The sequence below is a fragment of the Mercenaria mercenaria genome, chromosome 5, assembly GCF_021730395.1.
Source record: "Mercenaria mercenaria strain notata chromosome 5, MADL_Memer_1, whole genome shotgun sequence".
In the NCBI taxonomy this organism is placed as follows: domain Eukaryota; kingdom Metazoa; phylum Mollusca; class Bivalvia; order Venerida; family Veneridae; genus Mercenaria; species Mercenaria mercenaria.
Genome location: NC_069365.1, coordinates 86046565 through 86071781, shown reverse-complemented (window position 1 = coordinate 86071781; position 25217 = coordinate 86046565). Strand labels below are relative to the sequence as shown.

The 25217-nt window shown below is 35.6% G+C and overlaps 1 protein-coding gene across 3 annotated transcripts in view; it reads left to right on the top strand.

Moving 5' to 3' along the window:
• Positions 1 to 14299, top strand: part of LOC123557833 (hypoxia-inducible factor 1-alpha-like) — an 83197-nt gene extending 68898 nt beyond the window's left edge. For all 3 annotated transcript variants that reach the window (XM_053544187.1, XM_053544189.1, XM_053544188.1), the window contains exons 11-14: positions 1587 to 2308; positions 8001 to 8059; positions 9954 to 10151; positions 11630 to 14299. In XM_053544187.1, coding sequence (XP_053400162.1) covers positions 1587 to 2308; positions 8001 to 8059; positions 9954 to 10151; positions 11630 to 11719 — 1069 coding nt within the window. In that variant the 3' untranslated portion in view covers positions 11720 to 14299. The remainder of the gene's footprint in view (positions 1 to 1586; positions 2309 to 8000; positions 8060 to 9953; positions 10152 to 11629) is intronic.
• The last annotated feature ends 10918 nt before the right edge of the window (positions 14300 to 25217 follow it).

The window sequence follows — 25217 nt, the reverse complement described above, 5'->3', positions numbered from 1 at the left end:
AAAACCATTAGAGCTACTGCTAACCATTAGAGCTACAGCTTTGAAACTTTGCACACGTGTTTGTCCTCATTAGGTGACTTAGTAGGCCAAGAACCATAACTCTGATTTGCATTTTATCAAAATTAAGGTCCTTTTTATACTTAAAAAATTTGAGTTTTTTTGTTAGATTTTTGTTTAGGTCCACCTTTTCTTTGTTAAAATTTTTGTTTTAGTAAGGTCCACCTTTTCTCAGAAACTATTAGAGCTACAGCCTTGAAACTTTGCACACTTGTTTATCATCATTAGTTGACTATGTAGGCCAAGAACTATAACTCTATATGCAGTTTGTCAGAATTATGGCCATTTTTGTACTTAGAAAATTTGAGTTTCTTGTTTAAAATTTTTGTTTAGGTCCACCTTTTCTCAAAAACTTTAAGAGCTACAGCTTTGAAACTTTGAACACTTGTTTATCATCATTAGGTGACTATATAGGCTAAGAATCATAACTCTAACCTGCATTTTGTCAGAATTATGGCCCTTTTTGTACTTAGACATTCTGAACTATAACAGTTTTCTTACATACTGATCAGCATTTGCAGACGAGCAATGGCACCCGTAGGCAGTGCTCTTGTTACCCTCGTGGCGGCTTAAGTGGAACTCTTTGATTCAGAAACATTGAATGGACTCCATGGTTATGACTGTTTATGACCACCTGACCACACTTAAGGTATTAGGCCCATAATAGAGAACCTCCTTTATGAAGAGTATTCAATTTCTACCATAAACCTACTTTGACTGCAATTTTCAGGGGGGCGTAGGTTCAAGCCCCACTGAGACCTAAAAAATTTTTCCTTATTTTCCTTTCTTTCTTGTAAGTTTTTACTTCTTTCAAGACTTGTTATTGATTTATTGTACAAAAGTGGGAAAAAAAATCATTTGATAAGCGATTTCTTGCTGTTCAAAGTGAATTTACCTCTGAAACAGAAGGGGTAGAGTTAGACATCTTTAAAAATACTGAGTTACATGCGGTAAAAGTTCTCTATTTTGCCTTCATTCTTTAGATTACATATTGTGGAAGAAATGTAGGTTTTACTTCTGCCCCAAGGTTATTTTTGAATGAAGTAAGCAAAATTCAAAACAGACCCACAGGATTCGACCTTAATTTTTCAATGTTGGAGTTAGAATTCTGTCTCATTAAATCCATTTAATCGAGGCACCCTAGAAATAATGATACAGTTTTTATTTTAAGTTTTATAATTGTTTACCAATAGTTTGATGTTTTTTTTCATAAAAAATAATGGTATAATGAATTCTCTGCAAACGTTTTGGATAAAGGCCACCCCTTTGAAATTTGTCTCTACTTGAGCTTGAGGAAATACCATAAATTACACAAAATTGATAAAAAACGGCACGGTAAAAGTTTTTAAAAATTTGCAGTTAAGTGCGAAGCACGGTCAGCTGTAAGAATATACCCAGCAAATGCCATTTTTTAAACATTACTATTAGGGGCCTAATACCTTAAAGACTGCTATTGTGACAGTTTGTAAAATCTACAAGGATATCAAGCTCCTTGCTTGTAAAGTAAATGCGTGTTATTTTAATTTCAGCTCTGAAGAAGGAAAACATCTTCTTGACGCCCAGAGAAAAAGGACTCAGGAGTTCATGAAGTTGCAGCAGAAACAGGAAGTTGAAAAGTTGGTTCCACTCAAACAGGAAGTGGAATCAGATGATAGTAATGATAGTGTGAAAGGACACAGTCTGGGTCAGAGCACCTTGTCAAAAGATAAGTTACTTAAAATGAAAATGACAAGTGGAAAAAGCTTGAATGAAATATATGAGAATTATTCTCAAAGTTTCCCTAACATGTATAGGGGGATTGATAGTTGCTCAGGTTGCAAGAAGTCGGAGTTTTCTGAGAAAAGGTCGCATGATTACATGGATAGTGACTCCAGTGGCCTGGAGTCAACATGTTCTGGAAACACAGGTTCGGAAACTTCAAGCCTTAACGTTACAGAGGATGAAGCTGATTCACCTAAACATAGATCTCCATCACTAAAAGATCTTCTTAGTGATGAAAAATGTTTAGAGAAAGCTAGTTCCGGTATTAAAACTTCAGATCAGTTAACAAAAGAGCATCCATTTTCATTCCAAAAAGGAATATTAAAAGGAAAAAGAAAAATGGAGAAAGGTGTTCGTGGACCTGGTGATGATAAAAGCCAGATCTTTTCAGAAACAGCAGCGGGAAAAGGAACATCAATTGTAGCCTCAGTTTCAGTGGCAAGAGGTGGTACTGAATGTCAAGGTCATGCGGCAGCAGGTCATACTGCAGGTATTTGCATATTTTTTAGTTCACCTAAGCATGAAGTGCTTGGAGTGAGCTATTGTGATCAATCACCATCTGTCCAGCCAATCGTTGCCTATGGGTCAACACTTCTTTTCAAATGACATCACCTCTGAAACTACTGGTCAGAATTGCACCAAACTTGGTCCTGGCATGATCCTCTATATTTTTTTTTTCAAATGTTTCAGCCTGGCTCTTTTGAGGGGTGGCCAGAGCTAAAAATAGAGAGAAAAAAGGTGACTTCTTCTCTTGAACTTCTTGATTGATCTTCATCAAACTTGGTCTGTAGTGTAATCATAAGGTTCTTTCCCAATTCTTTTCGAATTAGGGCAGTTGGACCCTTTAGGGGTGGCTCGAGCTGAAAATTGAAAAAAAATAATAAACAATTCTTCTCATGAACAGCTTGGACAGTAGCATTATTGTAAGGTCCACTCCCAGTTTTGTTTTCAGCCTTGGGCACTTGGATGGTTTAGGGGCCACTAGAGCTAAATATAGAAAGAAATACCTGAAACAAAATCTCCTGGTGTACCATTTATTGATATTCATCAAACTTGGTCTGTAGCATCAATTTAAAGTCCTCCAAGTTTTGTTCAAATGGGAGTGTTCGGGCCCTTATAGGGGTCACTAGAGCTAGACATAGAAATCCCTTCAAACAACTTGCTTTCATTGGTCACTTGATAAATCTTCATCAAACTTTGTAGCATCATTGTAAGGTCCTTTCCCAATTTTTAGCTCACCTGTCACATAGTGACAAGGTGAGCTTTTGTGATCACCCGTCGTCAGTCCGTCCGTCCGTCTGTCAACAATTTCTTGTCTGCATGATAGTGGTTTCATTTATGATTTTATTTTAACCAAACTTGCACACAACTTGTATCACCATAAGATCTTGGTTCCTTTCTTGAACTGGCCAGATTCCATTATGGGTTCCAGAGTTATGGCCCCTGAAAGGGCCAAAATTAGCTATTTTGACCTAGTCTGCACAATAGCAGCTTTATTTATGATTTGATTTTGACTAAACTGGCACACAACTTGTATCACCATAAGATCTTGGTTCCTTTCTTGAACTGGCCAGATTCCATTATGGGTTCCAGAGTTATGGCCCCTGAAAGGGCCAGAATTAGCTATTTTGACCTTGTCTGCACAATAGCAGCTTCATTTATGATTTGATTTTAACCAAACTTGTACACAACTTGTGTCACCATAAGATCTTGATTCCTTAGTTGAACTGGCCAGATCCCATAATGGGTTCCAGAGTTATGGCCCCTGAAAGGGCGGAAATTAGCTATTTTGACCTTGTCTGCACAATAGCGGCTTTATTTATGATTTGATTTTGACTAAACTGGCACACAACTTGTATCACCATAAGATCTTGGTTCCTTTCTTGAACTGGCCAGATTCCATAATGGGTTCCAGAGTTATGGCCCCTGAAAGGGCCAGAATTAGCTATTTTGACCTTGTCTGCACAATAGCAGCTTCATTTATGATTTGAATTTAACCAAACTTGCACACAACTTGTATCACCACAAGATCTTGGTTCCTTTCTTGAACTGGCCAGATTCTGTCATGGGTTCCAGAGTTATGGCCCCTTTAAGGTCCAAAATTGGCTCTTTTGGCTTTTGCAGCCATATAGAGACTTCATTTATGGTTTTATTTGATACAAACTTCCAAAATAACTTCAACAACAATAATCCTTGGATTTCATGACAAATCAGATCCAAGCGTAGGTTCAGAGATATTTTATATCTGATTACCTCCCCTGATTGTAATCAAAATGGATTTATATCAGTAAGTATTTATAGGACTTATTTGAAATTTCATTATTGTCATTAGTTGGACTGAGCCAATCAGGGTAGATAACTATGGACTGATTTTATGTCAAATTACCTCCCTTTATTAATCCCCCGCCGTGGCGGAGGGATTATAGGAATGGTCTGCGTCTGTCCTTCTGTCCGTAACAAAATCGTGTCCGGTCCATATCTCCTAAACCCCTTGAAGGATTTTCATGAAACTTGGGTCAAATGATCAGCTCATCAAGACGATGTGCAGAACCCATGAGTCAGCCTTGTTGGTTCAAGGTCAAGGTCACAACTCAAGGTAAAAAGTTTGAGCCTGCCATTTTGCGTCCGCTCTATATCTCCTAAACCCCTTGAAGGCATTTTATAAAACTTTGGTCAAATGATCACCTCATCAAGACGATGTGCAGAACCCATGAGTCAGTCATGCCGGCTCAAGGTCAAGGTCACAACTTAGGGTCAAAGGTTTGAGCCTTCCATTTTGTGTCCGCTCTATATCTCCTAAACCCCTTGAAGGATTTTCATCAAACTTGGGTCAAACGATCACCTCATCAAGGCGATGTGCAGAACTTATGAGTCAGCCATGTCGGCTCAAGGTCAAGGTCACAACTGAATGCCAAAGGTTTGAGCCTTCCATTTCGTGTCTGCTCTATATCTCCTAAACCCCTTGAAGGAATTTTATAAAACTTGGGTCAAATGATTACCTCATCAGAACGATGTGCAGATATTATGAGTCAACCATGCCAGCTCAAGGTCAAGGTCACAACTAAGGGTCGAAGGTTTGAGCCTTCCATTTGGTGTCCACCCTGTATCTCCTTAACCTCTTGATGGATTTTCATCAAACTTGGGTCAAATGATCACCTCATCAAGAACTCATGAGTCAGCCATGTCAACTCAAGGTCAAGGTCACAACTGAAGGTCAAAGGTTTCAGCTCTGTATCTCCTAAACCCCATGAAGGATTTTCATGAAACTTTGGTCAAATGATCACCTCATCAAGACGTTGTGCAGAATTCATGAGTCAGCCATGTCAGTTCAAGGTCAAGGTCACAGCTAAAATCAAAGGTTAGCCCTTTCACTAGCCATAGCAGGTGCGGGGGATTTAGCTGTCTTTCAGACTGCCTTGTTTCAAATTAAAATGGGTATATCTCCGTAACTAATGAAGATACTGATCTGAAATTTCATTTATGTCAACAGATTTATTTGACAGATCCTTCTTTTGTTCACTTACAATATTTTTTTTTTTTTAATTACTTTCATTTTACGTTACTATAGATAGCTTATATTTAGTAACTTTTTTAGCTCACCTGTCACAAAGTGACAAGGTGAGCTTTTGTGATCTCGAAGCGTCCGTCGTCCGTCCGTCTGTCCGTGCGTGCGTAAACTTTTGCTTGTGACCTCTCTAGAGGTCACATTTTTCATGGGATCCTTATGAAAATTGGTCAGAATGTTCACCTTGATGATATCTAGGCCAAATTCGAAACTGGGTCACGTGCGATCAAAAACTAGGTCAGTAGGTCTAAAAATAGAAAAACTTTGTGACCTCTCTTGAGGCCATATATTTCACAAGATCTTCATGAAAATTAGTCAGAATGTTCACCTTCATGATATCTAGGTCAGGTTCGAAACTAGGTCACGTGCCATCAAAAACTAGGTCAGTAGGTCAAATAATAGAAAACCGTGTGACCTCTCTAAAGGCCATATTTTTCATGGGATCTGTATGAAAGTTGGTTTGAATGTTCATCTTGATGATATCTAGTTAAAATTTTAAACTGGGTCATGTGCGGTCCAAAACTAGGTCAGTAGGTCTAAAAATAGAAAAACCTTGTGACCTCTCTAGAGGCCATATTTTTCATGGGATCTTCATGAAAATTGGTCTCAATGTTCATCTTGATGATGTCTAGGTCAAGTTCGAAACTGGGTCATCTGCCATCAAAAACTAGGTCAGTAGGTCTAAAAATAGAAAAACCTTGTGACCACTCTAGAGGCCATACTTGTGAATGGATCTTCATAAAAATTGGTCAGAATGTTCACCTTGATGATATCTAGGTCAAGTTTGAAAGTAGGTCACGTGTCCTCAAAAAGTAGGTCAGTAGGTCAAATAATAGAAAAACCTTGTGACCTCTGTAGAGACCATATTTTTCATGGGATCGGCATGAAAATTGGTCAGAATGTTCATCTTGATGATATCTTGTTAAAATTCGAAACTGGGTCATGTGCAATCCAAAACTAGGTCAGTAGGTCTAAAAATAGAAAAACATTGTGACCTCTCTAGAGGCCATATTTTTCATGGGATCTTCATGAAAATTGGTCTCAATGTTCATCTTGATGATATCTAGGTCAAGTTCAAAACTGGGTCACGTGCGGTCAAAAACTAGGTCAGTAGGTCAAATAATAGAAAAACCTTGTGACCTCTCTAGAGGCCATATTTTTCATGGGATCTTCATGAAAATTGGTCTCAATGTTCCTCTTGATGATATCTAGGTCAAGTTCAAAACTGGGTCACATGCGGTCAAAAAGTAGGTCAGTAGGTCAAATAATAGAAAAACCTTGTGACCTCTGTAGAGACCATATTTTTCATGGGATCGGCATGAAAATTGGTCAGAATGTTCATCTTGATGATATCTTGTTAAAATTCGAAACTGGGTCATGTGCAATCCAAAACTAGGTCACTAGGTCAAATAATAGAAAAACCTTGTGACCACTCTAGAGGCCATATTTTTCATGGGATCTGTATGAAAGTTGGTCTGAATGCTCCTCTTGATGATATCTAGGTTAAGTTTGAAACCGGGTCAACTGTGGTCAAAAACTAGGTCACTAGATCTAAACATAGAAAACCCTTTTGACCTCTCTAGAGTCCATATTTTTCAATGGATCTTCATGAAAATTGGTGAGAATATTCACCTTGATGATATCTAGGTCAAATTCAAAACTTGGTCACATGCGGTCAAAAACTAGGTCTAAAAATAGAAAAACCTTGTGACCTCTCTGGAGGCCATATTTTTCATGAGATCTTCATGAAAATTGGTGAGAATGTTCACCTTGATGATATCTAGGTCAAGTACAAAACTGGGTCACATACCTTCAAAAACTAGGTCATTATGTCAAATAATAGAAATACATTGTGACCTCTCTAGAGGCCATATTTTTCAGTGGATCTTCATGAAAATTGTCAGAATAAACGACGTCATGCTCAGTTCATGTGGGGACAGGTGAGCGATTCAGGACCATCATGGTCCTCTTGTTTATTATTGGCCGTAGGGAAAAACCAAGACCACTTTCCTGTGGTGCAGCTTGGATGGTACCTCCAATTTTTAGGTGTATTTTGACATATCTGTACCTTGTAAGAATTTTTTTTTCTTTTTGGTTAAATTTCTTCCCTTTGTTGTTACTGTCCTTTGGACTTAGATATTTTTTTCTAAGGACCTTCTTGTCCTCAAGTGCAATGATAACCGGTGAGCGATATAGGGCCATCATGGCCCTCTTGTTTGTTTAACAAATTGGTGTGACCAGCCCCTTTTAGAGGCTAATAGAGCTAAAAATAAACACTATCTGTCACATTATTGATGTAAACAGTATCAGTCACATAACTGATGTAAGCAGTTTCTATCATATTGATGTAAGCAGTATCAATCACATAATTGATATACTAAGCAGTTTCTGTTACATTATTGATGTAAACAGTTTCACATGCATAATTGGATGTAATCAGTTTCTTCACATTACTGGTTGTAACAGTTCTGTCACAATATTTATGTAAGCAGTTTTGGTGTAAACAGTGCTGTTGCCATTATTTGTGCAAGCAGTTTTATTCACTTTATATATATGTAAGCAGTTTCCCTGACATTGTATTAGCAGTTCCACAATTTTTGTGTAATTTTCCTTTCAGGTGTTCAGTCGCCTACAGTAGATTCTTCAGGATCAGCCGAGGGCACAGCTGACGTCAGTGTAAGTACCAGTCAAACTAAATCATAAGTTCCTTGTATTTTGCTTCGTGATAGAAAAAACTTTCCTATTTCCCTAAATTGATGTTGGACATTGCAAGAAAGTGTCTGTTCTTGAATTCAGTGTGAGAAAGAAGAACGTGGTACATAATATATACTACAAAATCATTTAATTTCTTGGGCATGAAATTGTCCTGGTTTTAAACTACTGTGAAATCATTGATATTCGTGGGGGACTAGTTTTCATGGATTTCATGGTTGAGTCAGTCCACGAAATTTAATCCCAACGAACAAGTAAAATTCCCATTCATTTTGTGTTCAAAAGTTGAAATCCACGAAGTCATATCCCCCACGAAATTGCCGTTTTGACCAAAACCACGAAATTTCATGCCCACGAAATTTAATGATTTCACAGTATAACAGTTATTTTATGTAAATGAGAATTTAATCTGTTCATTGAGATTTAATTTTGTGGATTGAGGTAAATATGAAATCTATGAAAATTATTCACCGGTAAATAGTAACCTCTGTTAACAACTTAGTACTGAAAAGCAAAATGTTTTATGTAGAAGATGATGTCTTCCATCTGGTAAAGCTAGTTTCACAATAAGTTAACCCTTTAACAGTTCTTCGTAGCATAAAAATTGACCATTCAAACTGAATTAAAAAAGATTTACACTGATATCCAAAATGAGTTGATATCATTTCCACTGTTTAGAGTATTAAGTTGATTTGAGTTTAATTTGAGATTGGTCCAGTGCTGCAGCCGGTAGGTTGATCACTACACCTTGAAAGTAAGAGGTTGCAGGTTTGGTCCTTGGTGAGAGGACTGTGTTCAGTTATGTTCTGACAGAAGATAATATGCCTTAAAGCACTTGTCCTCCATGGTTGAACAATTATCAGTCATTTGCAGAAAATACATCATTACTAGCGCATGAACCAGGAATACAGGTGAGTTAAACTGAAAAAGTGTGCCTGCTTGCTTAGCACAATAGGAAAAGCACTGATCTAAGGATTGCAGGTCGAGTGTTTGATCAACGGGCATGGTGTATGCTCTCGGTGATGATTTGATTATGATAATGTGTCTAAAATCATTGCATTCTCCACCTCAGATTCATGTGGAGGAGTTGACATTTACTTGTGGAAAACAGGTTAGTACTGGTGTAGAATCCGAGAATACTGGTTAGTACTGGTATAGAATCCAAGAATACTGGTTAGTACTGGTATAGAATCCAAGAAAACTGGTTAGTACTGGTATAGAATCCAAGAAAACAGATTAGTACTGGTATAGAGTCCAAGAAAACTGGTTAGTACTGGTATAGAGTCCAAGAAAACAGGTTAGTACTGGTATAGAATCCAAGAAAACAGATTAGTACTGGTATATAGTCCAAGAAAACTGGTTAGTATGGTATAGAGTCCAAGAAAACTGGTTAGTACTGGTATAGAGTCCAAGAAAACTGGTTATTACTGGTATAGAGTCCAAGAAAACAGGTTAGTACTGGTATAGAATCCAAGAAAACTGGTTAGTACTGGTATAGAATCCAAGAAAAGAGATTAGTACTGGTATAGAGTCCAAGAAAACTGGTTAGTACTGGTACAGAATCCAAGAAAACTGGTATAGAATCCAAGAAAACTGGTTAGTACTGGTATAGAATCCAAGAAAACTGGTTAGGGTAACTACCCTCCATTACATGACTCAAATACTAGTTTAAAAAATGGTGCTAAACCAAAACAAATTATCTGAACTGTTCTTATAAATGGTGTTCTGGTGAAGCATGCAGTGCTGAAAAAGAAAGTTATATTCTTGTAACTGTTAGATATGTACATGATACGCCTGCTGTCTCTTTGCATGTGAGCTTGTGAATAAAAATGCTTTTCTAAAATTGACTATTGTACAGGTTAAACCAAGTGTGTACTGTCGATTTAGCAGCCAACTTGTAAATAAGCATGGAATGTTGAAACAGACAATAGATAGTCAGAAATTGACGCTGGAGATTTTACGAGATCAGTTACAGAAGAGTCACAACAACGTGATCCTCAGTTCACAACAAAAACAAATACATGATTCACTTATAGAAAAGATAACCGAAGCGGAGGTATATATGATCGATATCAATTTTTTGTGTCATAAACAATAAATTAACAGTTTTTCATCATTTGGATATTATAGATGGTGCAGATTTCATGTCGCACTTACATTTTAATTTGATAGACTAAGACCATATTTATTATCTTAAGAATTCCGGCTGGGTAGATGTTTATTTCTTGAGAGATAATGCTGCTTTATATCCACGAATGTCTCGTGTTTCGTGAGTCATTCGGTTAGTGAAAATCAGTGAAAACAAACCTATTGTGAATATTGCTCATTCTACAATATACCCTTATTGGATGGTTGGCTGATCAATAGCCAGAATTATTGCCTGCAGTCTGAAGGTCTGAGAATCAATAGTTTTGAATGTTGACCGACAAGAGTTCACTAAGTGTTTTTTACATGAGGTCAGAAATTGATTTTCACAGTTTTACTTCTAAATTTTTGACATGTTAGCCCAGTTAATATGTGATGAATATAGACAAGCTGTATAACACAAACTATGGACTGGCGATGTATGTAAAAGAGTCATATGATAATACTGGATGAAATATAAGACATCTGACTCATTTTTGTAAGGGTTGCTGGCTAGAACAACTGTTACCTTGCAATCCTCTTAGACTTCCTTCATTTTGTTTTGTCGGGTTTTAAGGCACTCTGACACAGACTTGGCAATAAGTTGACTTGCCAGCTTTTTCTTTCCAAGGAAGACCCCAGGTGCCTTGCCAGACATTACTTTTGATAGGAATGAGCATTTGGGTTCTACCTCTGACTTTCCACAAGCCTGCATAAGGGCATCCTCACAAAGCTCCAGGTGCATCTGAGAACCTCAGTTTTAAGGAGTAAATTCTTTGAAACCAGAAACTCAGCCACAGAGTTGCCGCCTTTCAAGGTCCTAAGATAAGCGTATTTATTTCTGCCAAGGTGACTGTGCTTTCACGTTTCTTTACCAATAAGGAAGAAAAATTGCCATCATTATAACTGTACCTGTCCAAATGACTTTAATGGAACAAAAATATATATATTTGCTTGAAAATTAGGGAGTCGATGTTTCGAAATATAAAAATGCTATATTATACCTTAAAATTGCTGGCTTTAAATTACTTGCCTGTCGCAGATGTGGGTTCAAGCCTCCCTTGGGGGGTACAATTCTTCTTTTGAGAAGGCAACCTAGCTGGCTTACAGAAGGTCAGTAGTTGTACTCATGTGCCTGCCTGTCGTGAAATTATGTCTGGAGGGACACCTGGGATCTTCCTTCATCATAAAAAGATGGAAAGTCACCATGTGACCTTACAACTGTGACGATGTGACGTTAAATCCAACAAAATAAATCAATAGATAAATAGATAGATACACCTTATTTCTTATGGTTAAACAGTTAAAAGCTTTGAGAAACACTGATTTCACAATATTTACCAGGAAACAATTTTGGTTTGTTACTATAGATTAATATTCTACCATGATCTTTTGGTTTTTCTTTTGCAGAATCAAGTTGTAGTTCAAGGTCAGTTGCTGGGAGAACTGGAACAAGAAATCTTGAATCAACAACAACATATAGAATTAAATCATAAATAAGCCCCATCCCCGCCCCTCCGCCTTACGGAGTAGGGCTCATTGATTTGTAAAACTCTTAATATACTGTTTACATTGTTGCCAGTAATTTAAAGTCTTTATGCTTACTGTGGCTTAAGATGTTGACTTTTTGATCATTATTTATTTATTTGATCAGTAATTTATTTATGTATGTACATACATTACCAGTACAGTATGCCAGTTCACTGTTGTTGAATATTAGTTGAATTTGTGAAACTTTGTAGAGGAAGTTTAGAATTATTGTTTAAAAACAGTTTTCACTGAAAAGATATATTTATGTATACTGGGTATGATATAGATAATATGAAACTGTACAGCAAAAAGTTGGTGGTCCTTTGTGCCGCTAGGAAAAAAGAGTTAGTGTCGACCCCTGTACAGTTATGGAGTTAAAAGTTTTTTCTGTTTATTATGCAATAGATAAAGGGTCATTTTAATGCCATAGGGTTATGGTCAAAGTTACCTCAAATAGAAAAAGTCAAATTTTGCTGGGATCATAAAAAGGTGATTTTCAGTCAATAACTTTTGTTTACTTTCAGTTGTATTTGGGGGTCACTGTTACTGAAAATAGAAAAATGATTTCTAATCAGTATCACTAATTAAGAATGAGATATTGCAATTGAACTTGGAACGAGATATTCTGATGAAACTTGGAATGAGATATTGTAATGGAACTTGGAATGAGATATTGCAGTGGAACTTGAAATGAGATATTCCGATGGAACTTGGAATGAGATATTCCGATGGAACTTGGAATGAGATATTCTGATGGAACTTGGAATGAGATATTGCAGTGGAACTTGGAATGAGATATTCCAATGGAACTTGCAATGAGATATTCTGCAGGAACTTGCAATGAGATATTCTGATGGAACTTGCAGTGAGATATTGCAATGAAACTTGCAATGAGATATTGCAGTGGAACTTGGAATGAGATATTGTGATGGAACTTGGAATGAGATATTGCGATGGAACTTGGAATGAGATATTGCAGTGGAACCTGGAATGAGATATTGCAGTGGAACTTGTAATGGAACATGGAATGAGATATTGCAGTTGAACTTGTAATGAGGATTTGCAATGGAACTTGGAATCAGATATTGCGATGGAACTTGGAATCAGATATTGCGATGGAACTTGGAATCAGATATTGCGATGGAAATTGGAAATAGATATTGCGATGAAGCTTGGAATGTAGGTAGCTTAATTCGACAGAAAGGTTGTGGCCACTAGGGTGAAGGTCACTGAATAGTTAACATCACTTTTACTGAAAATAGAAAATGTTTGAAAAACCTTGTTTTTATGGAATTTCCACATCTGTTGTTTAAAGACATGCAGGTTCCAGTTACCTATTAAATATTTGTGCAATGAGCTTCCAGAATTGAAGAATATATATACATCAAAATATTTGTTTGTTCCAATGTAAGATCAGAATATCTTTCACCGTGTGAATACCAGATGCAATAGTTTGGTACAGGTATGGGTGAAAAATTAATGTAGAACTGGGGTTCATGAGTGAAAGATATTTTGTTCTTATATGTGAAACAGAATTTTTCTTTTAATATGTCTTTTTAAGTGGGAAAGGGAAAATAGTAGCATGTTTAGTAAATGGCCTGAATAGGGAGGTGGTCATTCATGGAGACTTGATTCTATCTGCCTTTGTAGGAAGGTATTGCTCTGTAGAAATGTCATTGATTTAGTTTAAAACTGTAATTATTGTTTTTGTGATATCAAAACTTGTGTAAATTTTGTGATCATCAGAAATGTTCTGTATTGTTAGCTCATCTGATTTTTTGAAAAAAAATGATGAGTTATTGTCATCACTTGAGCGGTTGTCGGCGTCGGCGTTGCCTGGTTAAGTTTTATGTTTAGGTCAGCTTTTCTCCTAAACTATCAAAGCTATTGCTTTGAAACTTGGAATACTTGTTCACCATCATAAGCTGACCCAGTATAGCAAGAAACATAACTCCATCTTGCTTTTTGCAAGATTTATGGCCCCTTTTGTACTTAGAAAATATCAGATTTCTTGGTTAAGTTTTATGTTTAGGTCAACTTTTCTCCTAAACTATCAAAGCTATTGCTTTGAAACTTGGAATACTTGTTTACCATCATAAGCAAACCATGTACATCAAGAAACATAACTCCATCTTGCTTTTTGCAAGAATTATTGCCCCTTTTGGACTTAGAAAATCAGTTTTCTTGGTTAAGTTTTATGTTTAGGTCAGCTTTTATCCTAACCTATCAAAGCTTTTGCTTTAAAACTTGCAACACTTGTTCACCATCATAAGCTGACCCTGTACATCAAGAAACATAACTCCATCCTGCTTTTTGCAAGATTTATGGCCCCTTTTGGACTTAGAAAATATCAGATTTCTTGGTTAAGTTTTATGTTTAGGTGAACTTTTTCTCTTAAACTATCAAAGCTATTGCTTTGAAACTTGCAACACTTGTTCACCATCATAAGCTGACCCTGTACAGCAAGCAACATAACTCCATCCTGCTTTTTGCAATAATTATTGCCCCTTTTGGACTTAGAAAATCATTTTCTTGGTTGAGTATTATGTTTAAGTATACTTTTCTCATAAACTATCACAGCTATTGCTTTAAAACTATGCACAGTTTTCACCATCATAATGGACACTGACACAAGAAACATAACTCTATCTGCTATTTGAAAGAAAGAATGCCCTTTTTAGATTTAGAAAATCATGGATAGGACAATATTTCTATTATACAAAAAAATCAGATGAGCGTCAGCACCCGCAAGGCGGTGCTCTTGTTTTATGTGATACCAGAGTTTGTGTAACTTTTGTGATCATTGGTAATGTTCTATATATAGCTTTTATTTATTGATACAGTGTAAATAATGTACGTATATTGTTTAGCATGTATGAATATAAGTTAAGAAACAAAATATATCAGAACCATGTTTTTATATATTTAAACATGACTATGAAGTTATACACCTGTTGAATAGTTTCATGACAGTGTAGCCCTAGCAGACACGCGGTGATTACTTGACACTTGTAATCGATGAAATTAAAATCCAGCATCGATTTAGTCGAGCATACTGGCTCTTGTGACAGCTCTTGTTTGGTATCCCTTTCCTTCCCCAATGAATGAAAAGTGATATCATTTAGGAAAAAGATTTTTTTTTAATATTACAAAACTGTGATACACTTTTATAGACCCCTTCACACATTGCCAATTTTTATGCAGTTTCCTTCATAGATAAAGCAATTGAATCATTTCAAACACTTCATTAAGATGTGAATTTCTGTTCCAAAAGATGGAAGAAAATGTATTATATGAACTAAACCGTTAGACCCCTTCTGAACATTATTTTTCTGCCAGCAGATGAGAATACTTCATTGTATAAGTCCTTGTATTAATTGGTTGACAGTTCATATATTATTCACTATTTATTTATTAATGATTATTCAGTTTGATCAAGAAAGCCAGTCAAAATCTGTTATATTCACATAGCAAAATCACCCATATAATTTGGGACACATTAAAGCATTAAAACTCCCATTTTTCTACTTTTTCCCGAATAAGGTGTTGAACATAATCAGCTTTCAAAGTAGGTCAAATTTTTTTCTATATGTAGTGCTGCACATTATTGTTCTCGCAAAAATCAAATACCGTGAGACCGGATATAACGTGAAAATAGCAGAAAGTAGTATAAAAAAAAAAGAATTAAAATTACTTTAGAAAATACTTGATTACAACCTATTTAAGTGCGAAAATTACTGAATTGAATAAGTTAACTATTTTTTTGTATTACCACCACGTCTCATAGACCAAGTGAATTATTCATGAGATTGTAGGGATTCAGAGTGTTTCTAGAAAAGTGAAACAAGTACTTTAGCATAGTTAAAGTTAATATATTGCAAAGACTTTTCATATCTTAATGATTCAATATGGCTTCATATTATATAAATCGATATTATCCCCTACAGACCTGGAGCGGTCGTTTTGGCTAATGTACATAGTACAAAATCATACCATCGAAACGTCATTTGGCAAAGTAACGCAAATATGCATGGGCTGCCGCATTTTAGTGTAAATATGTATAAATACTGACTACATTTTGTTTAGTTTGTTTACAATGTTTTAAAGCTTATTTGAACCACTCATAGAGTAGCTCCTGGAAAACCATTACTAGGTTTAAGATTAGGATTAGTTCCATGTTACAAATATATACATGATAGTATGAAAGTTCATTTTCCTTTCACTAATAATGGTTTTTTTACTTTACTGACTGGTTTCGTCTACATGTACTCTTCCATCATCACTGCACTGACAGCCGGTACCATCTACGACTGAATTCCGCCATCACAAACACTCGGTGATTCGGTGATAAACGAATCGTAGACGCTTGCAAACTTGTACGCCGCCTCGTCCCGGTTCATAGCCGAAGATTGGCGCTTGATATTTATTGCCTCTTTCACTTGTCGAGTTCGGGTGTCACTCTCCCTGTCTACTGTCCTCGCCCCCTCCCAGTTTATTACGTGATTTTTCTGAGTCACATGATCTGTAATTGCACTTTTATTGTACTGAGTCAATGAATTTTTTCTTTCCGATCTTGTGAAATTGGTTCTTTCATGTTGTTGTGTATCTCTTATATGTTCCTTAAATCTGGTCTCAAACTTTCTCCCAGTCTCACCGATGTATACCTCATCACAATTTTTACATTCTATTTTGTACACCACTTCACATTTTTCACTGTCTTTAGTTTTATCCTTCAGGTGCACAAGCAAGGATCTTATAGTCTTGTGTGGCTTCATTGCCGTTGCATCCGCGCAGTCTGGTCAGGATCCATGCTGTTCGCTAACAGGTTCTCTAATTGAAATAGGCTTTGAAAGTGAACAGCACGGATCCTGACCAGACTGCGCGGATGCGCAGGCTGGTCTGGATCCATGCTGGTCGCCAACCAACTATGTTGGTTTTCTCATGGCACGGCTCATATGATAATTATTTTGAAATAAAGTGATTCAACGTGATCTAGGCAGTGTTTATTTATTTAAACATTCACCATCATAGTCGGTAAATATGCAGAAAAACTCATGTAAGTCAAGCATTTGAAGTTTGATATAAACAATACAAGGAAATTAGCTATATCTTGTATTATATTCATTAGATTTTAACTTTAAAATATGCTTTTTTCATCAGTGCCAACATTTAGTTCCAGTTGCAGTGTGCTTTGAAATTCTGATGTCCATCTTGAAGCATTTAAGAAAGCTCTTGAAAGGGTATTTCTTAAGTTTAATACTATGGGTAATCTTCCTCACTAGTGGAATGATTGTCATGTTTAATAAACTAGTGAAAAAGAAGTGTCATACGTATCAGGTGCCATATTCAAGGGAATATTTTATGCTCAGGTGAGTTTTTCTGATGACTCGATGTCCGTCGTCCGTCGTCTGTCAACATTTAGTTTGTGTATGCGATAGAGGCTGTATTTTTCAATTAATCTTCTTGAATATTGGTCAGAATGATAACCTTGATGAAATCTAGGCCGAGTTCGAAAATGGGTCATCTCGGGTCAAAAACTAGGTCACTAGGTCAAATCAAAGAAAAACCTTGTGTATGCGATAGAGGCTGTATTTTTCATTTAATCTTCATGAATATTGATCAGAATGATAACTTTGATGAAATCTAGGCCGAGTTCGAAAATGGGTCATCTCGGGTCAAAAACTAGGTCACTAGGTCAAATCAAAGAAAAACCTTGTGTATGCGATAGAAGTGGTATTTTTCAATTAATCTTCATGAATATTGGTCAGAATGATAACCTTGATGAAATCTAAGCCGAGTTCGAAAATGGGTCATCTCGGGTCAAAAACTAGGTCACTAGGTCAAATCAAAGAGAAACCTTGTGTATGCGATAGAGGCTGTATTTTTCATTTAATCTTCATGAATATTGGTCAGAATGATAACTTTGATGAAATCTAGGCCGAGTTCGAAAATGGGTCATCTTGGGTCAAAAACTAGGTCACTAGGTCAAATCAAAGAAAAACCTTGTGTATGCGATAGAAGTGATATTTTTCAATTAATCTTCATGAATATTGGTCAGAATGATAACCTTGATGAAATCTAAGCCGAGTTCGAAAATGGGTCATCTCGGGTCAAAAACTAGGTCACTAGGTCAAATCAAAGAAAAACCTTGTGTATGCGATAGAGGCTGTATTTTTCAATTCTTCTTCATGAATGTTGGTCAGAATGATAACCTTGATGAAATCTAGGCCGAGTTTGAAAATGGGTCATCTCGGGTCAAAAACTAGGTCACTAGGTCAAATCAAAGAAAAACCTTGTGTATGCGATAGAGGCTGTATTTTTCAATTGATCTTCATGAATTTTGGTCAGAATAATTGCCTTGATGAAATCTAGGCCGAGTTCGAAAATGGGTCATCTCGGGTCAAAAACTAGGTCACTAGGTCAAATCAAAGAAAAACCTTGTGTATGCGATAGAGGCGGTATTTTTCAATTGATCTTCATGAATTTTGGTCAGAATGATAACCTTGATGAAATCTAGGCCGAGTTCGAAAATGGGTCATCTCGGGTCAAAAACTAGGTCACTAGGTCATATCACATAAAAACCTTGTGTATGCGATAGAGGCTGTATTTTTCAATTGATCTTCATGAATTTTGGTCAGAATGATTGCCTTGATGAAATTTAGACCAAGTTCGAAAATGGGTCATCTGGGGTCAAAAACTAGGTCTCTAGGTCAAATCAAGAAAAACCTTGTGTATGCAATAGAGGCTGTATTTTTCAACTGATCTTCATGAAATTTAGCCAGAATGATTACCTTGATAAAATCTAGGCTGATTTCGAAAATGGGTCATCTGGGTTCAAAAACTAGGTCACTAGGTCAAATCGAAGAAAAACATTGTGTATGCAATAGAGGATGTATTTTTCAATTGATCTTCATGAAATTTGGTCAGAGTGATTGCCTTGACGAAAACTAGGTCGGTTTTGAATATGGGTTATCTGAGGTCAAAAACTAGGTCACTAGGTCAAATTAAAGAAAAATCTTGTGTATGCGATAGAGACTGTTTTTTTCAGTTGATATTTATGAAATTTGGTCAGGTTGATTGCCTTAATGAAATCTAGGTCGAATTTGAATATGGGTCATCTGAGGTCAAAAACTAGGTCACTTGGTCAAATCAAAGAAAAAACTTCTGTATGTGATAGAGGCTGTATTTTTCAGTTGATCTTCATGAATTTTGGTCAGAATGATTGCCTTGATAAAATCTAGGTCGAATCTAGTTTGAACATGGGTCATCTAGGGTCAAAAACTAGGTCATATCTAAGAAAATGCTTGTTTTATCGCAAGAGACCAATTTTTTGGTCCAATCTTAATGAATATTGGTCAGAATATTTGTTTCCATGAAATCACTAGGTCAAACATGTTTTACACTGTTATGGAGTGTTTCTTAGGTGAGCGACCTAGGGCCATCTTGGCCCTCTTGTTATTTTAATATGTTCAAATTATGAGGAAATCTTGAATTTTACTGAAATTTGTTTTGAGTTAACTTTTTTTAGGCAGCTTAACAATAGATCTATATGTAGCAGAATTTATTGTCAGGAATGTAGGACAAAATTCCCCTCTTTGATTTCGTTGATTAAAATCTTTAAAATTAAATTAAAAATATCCGTTTCTAAGATAAGTTATGGATTTTGAACGGAATGAAGTGAAAATTTGGATATAATTTGAAAAAATGAAAGGGGGGATTTTGTCTGCCATGGTCAATTTGAAGTGGGGGGGGGGGGGGGGGGGGGGGGGGGGATTTTTTCCAGAGGAGATTTTGTCCATATTCTGTCGTCAGGCATTCCTGTTACTGTTCATTTGAAATTTTAATAAAGGAAAAAATGTGTCTGATATTAACCCACCAAAATATTTTTTGGAAGACGATTTGTCTGTTTTTGATATTTAATGAATTCTATTTTAAGTTTCATTTTCATCACATGCATAGAATGTTCATTATTGCATACTTCTGATTGAACTTCAGGTCTTAAAAGTTCATATTTCGAATATATAAACTAACAGTTTCTAAGGTATTAATATGCTGGTTGTTGATTTTGTCCCAGTGAGTATTTCTATACTTATTTTACTTGAAGTTACATCATTCCCTTGTTACATAATTGGAAAAAAAAAACGCAATATTATGTTATAACATGAAATTTACATGTTTTTATGTATAGACAGTATTATGTTAGGTTTTAAAATGTACACTCTTAATCATTAAGAAAAAAAGGATAACTTAAAATCTATTACCACTAAATTACTGGCAATGTTAAAACAGTATGAATATGCATTACCACTAATAAAACTGAAAACTTTTTGCGCGTTTATATAATTGCCTTACATATTTTGTTCAAAATGTGTGCAGTATACGTTTATATAAATTGCCTTACATATTTTGTTCAAGATGTGTGCAGTATACGTTTATATAAATTGCTGTACATATTTTGTTCAAAATGTGTGCAGTATACGTTTATATAAATTGCCTTACATATGTTCAAAATGTGTGCAGTATACGTTTATATAAATTGCCTTACATATTTTGTTCAAAATGTGTGCTGTATACATTTATATAAATTGCAAAATGTGTACAGTATACGTTTATATGAATTGCCTTACATATTTTGTTCAAAATGTGTGCAGTATACGTTTATATAAATTGCCTTACATATTTTGTTCAAAATGTGTGCAGTACACGTTTATATAAATTGCCTTACATATTTTGTTCAAAATGTGTGCAGTACACGTTTATATAAATTGCCGTACATATTTTGTTCAAAATGTGCAGTACACGTTTATATAAATTGCCTTACATATTTTGTTCAAAATGTGTGCAGTATACGTTTATATAAATTGCAAAATGTGTGCAGTATACGTTTATATAAATTGCCTTACATATTTTGTTCAAAATGTGTGCAGTATACGTTTATATAGATTGATGTACATATTTTGTTCAAAATGTGTGCAGTATACGTTTATATAGATTGCCGTACATATTTTGTTCAAAATGTGTGCAGTATACGTTTATATAAATTGCCTTACATATTTTGTTCAAAATGTGTGCAGTATACGTTTATATAATTGCAATGACATATTTGTTAAAATTTGCTTACATTTTTATTGCAAAATGTGTGCAGTATACGTTTATATAAATTGCCGTACATATTTTGTTCAAAATGTGTGCAGTATACGTTTATATAAATTGCCGTACATATTTTGTTCAAAATGTGTGCAGTATACGTTTATATAAATTGCCGTACATATTTTGTTCAAAATGTGTGCAGTATACGTTTATATAAATTGCCGTTGCATATTGTTTAAAATTGTGCATTACATTTATTAAATTCAAAATGTGTGCAGTATAGTTTATATAAATTGCCGTACATATTTTGTTCAAAATGTGTGCAGTATACGTTTATATAAATTGCCGTACATATTTTGTTCAAAATGTGTGCAGTATACGTTTATATAAATTGCCGTACATATTTTGTTCAAAATGTGTGCTGTATACGTTTATATAAATTGCCTTACATATTTTGTTCAAAATGTGTGCAGTATACGTTTATGTAGAAAGTACATAATTAATTACAGAGTTCTGATGTAAAATATACTTATAAATAAATTAAATATTGTAGTGTAGTATCTTGTGAACTGTACATGAAGGGACTTTTTTTCCGAGACCTTCACTTATGTTAAAGTATAAGCATTGTAAAATAAAGCATCATTTGTTGTTAAAGAAATCTTATGAGTGGTAATTTTTCTTAATGGTTGGTAAGTACAGTTAGTAATTTTTTGTGATGATTGGTAACTTTTTGTGATATTCTCCATGTATTTGTTGAAAACATTGATACAGTAGGTACATACCTAAGATGCAATAAATGTATGAATTTAAGAGAAAGCTTTATTGGTCAGTATCATTTTGTTCTTGAACTAAGTTGGATATAGACAAAGATATTTAATCTGAAAACACTGGCTAATTTTGTCTTAGGCAAGAACCTTATTTTAGGTTTTTTTGTGGTTGAAATATTACAGTGTCCTTTTAATGAAGAAAGGTGGATTAAGATTTATTGTTTCATTTACAGCCTTTCTTTGTTAAGATTTTAGACAATCAACCAAAATTTTAATGTGGCACAGTTGTTAGGGGGAGTTAGTCACACAGTGGTTCACAAGTTGGACTCTGTGTTGGCAATATCCTCCACCAGCAGTCTGTGCTGGGTTCAGTTCTGGGCGATTACTTAACTGGTATTTTTTGCAGTATTGGCCAGGACTCTTATGTTTGGGAGGTAAATACACTACCAGCCGTTGAAATAAGTTGTTCATTCCTTCAGTCAATATCCCATGTCAAATAAATAGCCTTTACTTTTGTTGATAAAAATAGTTAAAAATAGAAAAGTGCATGAATTTTTCATAAAATTGAGAAGAGCTGTTAAGGTATGGAGTTTGTTAACGACTATTTACCTTCAGCGAAACTGGATATTTAATTTATAGTGACAATGGGTCCAGAGTTTTAAAAATGAGGTATGAGACCAGAGTCTCAAGATTTCATCATTTGGTTCAATTTTTAGCTCCACTATTCGGAGAATAGGGGGGCTATTCTACTTGCTCCGGCGTCGGCATGACCTTTCTTGGTTAAAGTTTTTCGGCAACCTTTGTTTTTCTGTCATATCTTTGTTACTATTGCATATATCTTACTGTAACTTCACATAAACATTGTCCAGCATACAAACAAAGTATATGCAGGGGCTTGGCCCATTATACTTAAGGTCAAGGTCACCAAGGTGATATACTTAGGTTATTTGTAAGGTTACAGTTTTTAGGCAATCTTTTTTTTTCTGTCATATATTTGTTACTATCGCTTATATCTTACTGGAACTTCACATAAATATTGTCCAGCATACAAACAAAGTATGTGCAGTGGCTGGGCCCATTATACCCAAGGTCACCAAGGTGTTATACTTGGGGTTATTTTTAAGGTTAAAAGTTTTTCGGCAGCCTTTGCTCTACTGTCATATCTTTGTTACTATTGCTTATATCTTACTGTAACTTCACATAAACGTTGTCCAGCATACAAACAAAGTATGCAGGGGCTGGGCCCATTATACCCAAGGTCAAGGTCACAAAGTTGTTATACTTGGAATTATTTTCATGTTAAATTTTTTCGAAAACTTTGTTTATGGACATATCTTTGGTACTGTAAAAGTTAATGACTTGAAATAAAAAAGTATTTCTTTATAAACATCATCTGCATGTGTGGTTACAATCCCCATAACTCTTATTGTATTTTTGACAGAATGATGCCCCTTTCATACTTAATGTTTTTAGGCAGTCTTCGCTTTCTGGATATAACTTTAGAACAATATAAGATAGACTTGAAACTTAAAATGTATCTTTATCATCATCATCTGCATGTGGTAACAATCCCCATAACTCTGATTTGTATTTTTGACCAAATTATGCCTCTTTCATACTTAAATATTTTGACAAACTTCGTTTCCTGGACATAACTTTGGTACTATATAAGATGACTTGAAACTCAAAATACATCTTTACCATCATCATCTGCATGTGTGGTAACAATCTCAATAACTCTAATTTGTGTTCTTGACAGAATTATGCCCCTTGGTGTATCTTCCATTTAAAAGTATCTCTTATTGAGACATATATTCATTTTACTGTCAAATCGCTGAATAGTGGAGCACGCTGTCTTACGGACAGCTCTTGTGCAGAGCTGAAATTTGAAATTGACCGATGTCAAGACAGGTCTTCAAACACATTTATATAACCTCAAACAATGCTCAACTGTGACTATTGCACGAGTTCAACCTCTTACTTGTCATTATTGACTGCATTGCTGGCCCCAACTTTTATCTTCAAGAATAAAATATATTTTTTCTGCAGCATATAAACAGGGTATCCAAGTGTGTATTTGAAACTAGAGGTGTACTCAAGTTAAGAAACAAATAGCTTTCAGGCGGACATTTTTATTGTCAAAATGTTATTTTATAGGGCTCAAAAGTTCATATCATGACATAATAAATTCATATATTGTTAAATTTTGAAAATTTTAAAAATTGTTAAGTATGAATATTGTATATGAAATGAAATAAATGATATATAATTTGTGAAAAGTGGTTTTCTCGCTTTTATTAAGCCCACTTGCGCCAAGCACAACATAGTCTTCAAAATGACTGATGTGAGTGCATTTATGTGTGTCCATCCAAAATTGTCATGACAATAACATTGTAATGCATGGAGTAGTCCTTTGTATTTGGCATAAATGTTTACCTCAGTGAAACAGAGTGTCATGCTCAAACTTCAGGTCACTATCTCAGTGGTCAAGGTCACACTTTGGGTCAAATGTTGTGTTAGATCTTGTCCCGACAATAATATGCATAGAGCAATCTTTGTTTGGCACAAATGTTTACCTCAATGAGGTGGAATGTTGCACATAAACCCCAGGTCCCTGTCTCAAAGGACAAAGTCATGTTTAGGGGTCAAAACTCATTTTAGAGCTTTTCCAGGCTTAGCCGAGTATGGAGAAATCTATTTTTAGCTCACCTGAGCACAAAGTGCTCGGGGTGAGCTATTATCGCTCACCGTCCGGCTGTCCACACTTTCTTTTAAAAATCTCCTCCTAAACCACCAGGCCAATTTTGATGAAACTTCACAGGGATGTTCCTTGGATGGTTTTCTATAAAAAAAAATTCAAAGAATTGAATTCCATACAGAACTGGTTGCCATGGCAATGGCAAGGAAAAACTTCAAAAATATTCTTGTCCAAAACCACAGGTCCTAGGGCTTTGATATTTGGTATGTAGCATCATCTAGTGGTCCTCTTCCAAGATTGTTCAAATTATCCCCCTAGGGTCAAATTTGGCCCCGCCCTGGGGGTCACATGGTTTACATAGACTTATATAGGGAAAACTTTGAAAATCTTGGTCAAAACCACAGGGCCTAGGGCTTTGATATTTGGTATGTAGCATCATCTAGTGGTCCTCTACCAAGATTGTTCAAATTATCCCCTTAGGGTCAAATATGGCCTTGCCCTGGGGGTCACATGGTTTCTATAGACTTATATAGGGAAAAACTTTGAAAATCTTGTCCAAAATCACAGAGCCTAGGGCTTTGATATTTGGTATTTAGCATCATCTAGTGGGCTTCTATCAAGATTGTTCAAATTATCCCCCTAGGGTCAAATTTTGCCCCGCCCTGGTTGTCACATGGTTTATATAGACTTATATAGCGAAAACTTTGAAAATCTTTTTTTCCAAAACCATAGGGCCTAGGGCTTTGATATTTGGTATGTAGCATCATCTAGTGGTCCTCTACCAAGATATTTCAAATTATTCCCCTAGGATCAAATATGGCCCCGCCCTGGGGGTTATATGGTTTATATAGACTTATATAGGGAAAAATTTTGAAAATCTTCTTGTCCAAAACCACAGGGCCTAGTGCTTTGA